This window comes from Scardinius erythrophthalmus, assembly GCF_964197995.2.
Source record: "Scardinius erythrophthalmus genome assembly, chromosome: 3".
Lineage (NCBI taxonomy): Eukaryota > Metazoa > Chordata > Actinopteri > Cypriniformes > Leuciscidae > Scardinius > Scardinius erythrophthalmus.
The window spans coordinates 52876034-52881192 of NC_138223.1; the positions used below are offsets into that span (position 1 = coordinate 52876034).

Consider the following 5159-nt stretch of genomic DNA (forward strand, 5'->3'; position numbering starts at 1 on the left):
TCACTCAAACACTCTCACTCACTCACTCACTCACTCACACACACACACACACACACTCAAACACTTACTCACTCACTCACTCACTCACTCACTCACTCACTCAAACACACTCACTCACTCAAACACTCTCACTCAAACAGTCTCAAACACTCTTTCACTCACTCACTCATTCACTCAAACACTCACTCAAACACTCACTCACTCAAACACTCACTCACTCAAACATTCAAACACTCACTCACTCACTCACTCACTCACTCAAACACTCTTTCACTCACTCACTCACTCACTCACTCAAACACTTACTCAAACACTCTTTCACTCACTCACTCACTCACTCAAACACTTACTCAAACACTCACTCACTCAAACACTCTCTCACTCAAACATTCAAACACTCACTCACTCACTCACTCACTCACTCACTCACTCACTCACTCACTCACTCACTCACTCAAACACTCACTCACTCACTCACTCACTCAAACACTTACTCAAACACTCACTCACTCACTCACTCACTCAAACACTCACTCACTCAAACACTCTCTCACTCAAACACTCACTCACTCAAACATTCAAACACTCACTCACTCACTCACTCACTCACTCACTCACTCACTCAAACACTCTTTCACTCACTCACTCACTCACTCACTCACTCACTCAAACACTTACTCAAACACTCTTTCACTCACTCACTCACTCACTCAAACACTTACTCAAACACTCACTCACTCAAACACTCTCTCACTCAAACATTCAAACACTCACTCACTCACTCACTCACTCAAACACTCTTTCACTCACTCACTCACTCAAACACTTACTCAAACACTCACTCACTCACTCAAACACTCATTAACTCAAACACTCTCACTCAAACATTCAAACACTCACTCACTCACTCACTCAAACACTCACTCACTCAAACACTCTTTCACTCACTCACTCACTCACTCACTCACTCACTCACTCAAACACTCACTCACTCACTCACTCAAACACTCACTCACTCAAACACTCTCTCACTCAAACACTAACTCACTCACTCAAACACTCACTCAATCAAACACTCACTCAAACACTCCTTCACTCACTCAAACACTCACTCACTCAAACACTCACTCACTCACTATAAAAATGTATCTTTTATATCTTGTTTCTTTTTACACAGCTGACCCAGACCTGTCAGCCCAACCCTCTAGATCTGCAGAAGGCTTTGTACTACAACAGGGTAACAAATTCAAATTTTTGCATGATTTCTGACTCACTCACTCACACACACACACTCAAACACTCAAACACTCTCTCTCACTCACTCACTCACTCACTCACTCAAACACTCTCTCACTCAAACACTCACTCACTCACTCAAACACTCTCTCACTCACTCTCTCACTCACTCACTCACTCACTCACTCAAACACTCTCTCACTCAAACACTCACTCAAACACTCACTCACTCACTCACTCACTCACTCACTCACTCACTCACTCACTCACTCATTCACTATAAAAATGTATCTTTTATATCTTGTTTCTTTTTACACAGCTGACCCAGACCTGTCAGCCCAACCCTCTAGATCTGCAGAAGGCTTTGCACTACAACAGGGTAACAAATTCAAATTTTTGCATGATTTCTGACTCACTCACTCACTCACTCACTCACTCAAACACTCACTCAAACATTCTCTCACTCTCTCTCTCACTCAAACACTCTCTCACTCAAACACTCTCACTCACTCAAACACTCTCTCACTCACTCTCTCACTCACTCTCTCACTCAAACACTCTCAAACACTCACTCATTCACCATAAAAATGTATCTTTTATATCTTGTTTCTTTTTACACAGCTGATCCAGACCTGTCAGCCCAACCCTCTAGATCTGCAGAAGGCTTTGCACTACAACAGGGTAACAAATTCAAATTTTTGCATGATTTCTGACTCACTCACTCACTCACTCACACACACACTCAAACACTCAAACACTCTCTCTCACTCACTCACTCACTCACTCACTCACTCACTCAAACACTCTCTCACTCACTCTCTCACTCACTCACTCACTCACTCACTCACTCAAACACTCTCTCACTCAAACACTCACTCACTCACTCACTCACTCACTCACTCACTCACTCACTCACTCACTCACTCACTCATTCACTATAAAAATGTATCTTTTATATCTTGTTTCTTTTTACACAGCTGACCCAGACCTGTCAGCCCAACCCTCTAGATCTGCAGAAGGCTTTGCACTACAACAGGGTAACAAATTCAAATTTTTGCATGATTTCTGACTCACTCACTCACTCACTCACACACACACACTCAAACACTCAAACACTCTCTCTCACTCACTCACTCACTCACTCACTCACTCACTCACTCACTCACTCACTCAAACACTCTCTCACTCACTCTCTCACTCACTCACTCACTCAAACACTCTCTCACTCAAACACTCACTCACTCACTCATTCACTATAAAAATGTATCTTTTATATCTTGTTTCTTTTTACACAGCTGACCCAGACCTGTCAGCCCAACCCTCTAGATCTGCAGAAGGCTTTGCACTACAACAGGGTAACAAATTCAAATTTTTGCATGATTTCTGACTCACTCACTCACTCAAACACTCTCTGACTCACTCTCTCACTCAAACACTCTCTCACTCAAACACTCTCACTCACTCACTCACTCACTCACTCACTCACTCACTCACTCACTCACTCACTCAAACACTCTCTCACTCAAACACTCTCACTCACTCACTCACTCACTCATTCACTATAAAAATGTATCTTTTATATCTTGTTTCTTTTTACACAGCTGACCCAGACCTGTCAGCCCAACCCTCTAGATCTGCAGAAGGCTTTGCACTACAACAGGGTAACAAATTCAAATTTTTGCATGATTTCTGACTCACTCACTCACTCACTCACTCAAACACTCTCTGACTCACTCTCTCACTCAAACACTCTCTCACTCAAACACTCTCACTCACTCACTCACTCACTCACTCACTCACTCACTCACTCACTCACTCACTCACTCACTCACTCAAACACTCTCTCACTCAAACACTCTCACTCACTCACTCATTCACTATAAAAATGTATCTTTTATATCTTGTTTCTTTTTACACAGCTGACCCAGACCTGTCAGCCCAACCCTCTAGATCTGCAGAAGGCTTTGCACTACAACAGGGTAACAAATTCAAATTTTTGCATGATTTCTGACTCACTCACTCACTCACTCACTCACTCACTCACTCACTCACTCACTCACTCACTCACTCACTCACTCACTCACTCACTCACTCAAACACTCACTCAAACATTCTCTCACTCAAACACTCTCTCACTCAAACACTCTCTCACTCACTCAAACACTCTCTCACTCACTCTCTCACTCACTCTCTCACTCAAACACTCTCAAACACTCACTCATTCACCATAAAAATGTATCTTTTATATCTTGTTTCTTTTTACACAGCTGATCCAGACCTGTCAGCCCAACCCTCTAGATCTGCAGAAGGCTTTGCACTACAACAGGGTAACAAATTCAAATTTTTGCATGCTTTCTGACTTGACTTAACTGAACTTTGGCTGTATCTCATTTACACTACCATAGTCACTTCACCTGGGACAGCCAATTTGTTTTTTTAAGTATTCCATTCATAAATTATGTTGGTCAGTGCACTGTAAAGCCAAGAGAAAGCAGGTCAAAGCAAAGCCAAACTTTGCCCTGGTTCTCAAATATGGTCTATACAGACTGCGTCTCGTTTACTGTAGCTTAAAGACAATATGTTGCCTAACTATGCTGTTTCTAACAACATTATTCACCTTAAACAAAAATCTGTTATTTTGACCAAATCTATTAGCTCTATAAACTTTCTCTATTTAATTGTACATTTAATTCAACATTTATATAGTTTAGTTTGCTGCAATGATGTGCATGTTTGATAATGTCTGGAACACCTAGGAGGGTCTGAGTTCAGTTTGTTTATATATTAGAAACAAGTATTGTTTACTTGCTCTGCCCTGGGACATAGAAAGAACAAACATGTATTTCAATTATTATAAAGGCGTGACATTCCTCTTCAATTGATGGAAAGGTTTAAACATTGTAAACATTGTAAACCTGTGATGTTGACATGAGTTCTGACATATTTTTTGAACAGAAGAGACTGTTATGTCCATGTTGGAGGCCATAGGAAAACCTATGGCCATTTGCAGTGAGGAAGAAATGGAGGAGGACAAGGAGGAAGAGATGCATGAGCAACACAACAAAGAAAGACATAGGGAAGATGAGGGTGTGGAGGAAAAAGAAAGGAAAGTGTACAAAGTTTTAGGAAGGCTAACAGCGCAAGGAAAGAGCTACCAGGTAGATGAAGATGAGTTGAGGAGGAGGGTCAAAGGAGAAAACATGTCTACAAACATGTTCCGAATGTTAATAAGGGTTTGTATTTCTATTATATGCATACATTTAAGTTTAAAAGAAGATAGAAAGTCATATGGGGTTTTCCACTCTGCCCCTCATGGCTATTGATAGGCATGGTGCAGTACAGTACATGATTGATATTTAGAAAGCCCTGCTCTCATGCTTTACATCTGTGACACTGTACTTGTTCATACATAGGTTGGCAAAAAAGATGTTCCACCCAATGTGCTGCAGCAGCCTAGAAAGGCAAAGACAAAGCTGACAATATTCAGCACTTTAACAGAGGGAGAGGCGGAAGACCTAGCCAAGGGGTTTGGCATGGCACTGGCCAAACATGTGCCAAAAGAGAAACTACTTGCTGGTATACCCGAAGAGGACATCCCAGCAACACTGTAAGTGTGTCAACATGTTTATGACATCAAAGTAACACGAGAGCAATTCAAAAGCATACGGAGCCGTCTGCTCTCGGTCATTCACTGATCGGCCTGTGCAGCGCCGGTTCAAGTCGAACAAGCCTTTCACATGACACATCGATATTACATGTCTTTACGGGATCTTTACGGGTTGTGTGAACGCACGCACAGATTCCGGAAAAATACTGGCAGTGAATGAACCAAAATCCAACAATCCCGGGACAAATCCCAGGTCACATTATCCGTGTATTTTCCGGAATCTCTGTGTGAGAGGGGCTATATATAGTGTATAGGA

At 41.9% G+C, this 5159-nt stretch overlaps 1 protein-coding gene across 1 annotated transcript in view; it reads left to right on the forward strand.

Moving 5' to 3' along the window:
• LOC308687958 (uncharacterized protein) overlaps nucleotides 1-3507 on the forward strand; it is a gene marked incomplete at its 3' end in the record, with an annotated part of 14414 nt that extends 10907 nt beyond the window's left edge. The window contains exons 16-23 of the mRNA XM_081360777.1: nucleotides 1178-1237; nucleotides 1556-1615; nucleotides 1858-1917; nucleotides 2214-2273; nucleotides 2532-2591; nucleotides 2838-2897; nucleotides 3156-3202; nucleotides 3504-3507. Of these exons, the coding sequence (XP_081216903.1) occupies nucleotides 1178-1237; nucleotides 1556-1615; nucleotides 1858-1917; nucleotides 2214-2273; nucleotides 2532-2591; nucleotides 2838-2897; nucleotides 3156-3202; nucleotides 3504-3507 (411 nt within the window). The remainder of the gene's footprint in view (nucleotides 1-1177; nucleotides 1238-1555; nucleotides 1616-1857; nucleotides 1918-2213; nucleotides 2274-2531; nucleotides 2592-2837; nucleotides 2898-3155; nucleotides 3203-3503) is intronic.
• Between the last annotated feature and the right edge of the window lie 1652 nt (nucleotides 3508-5159).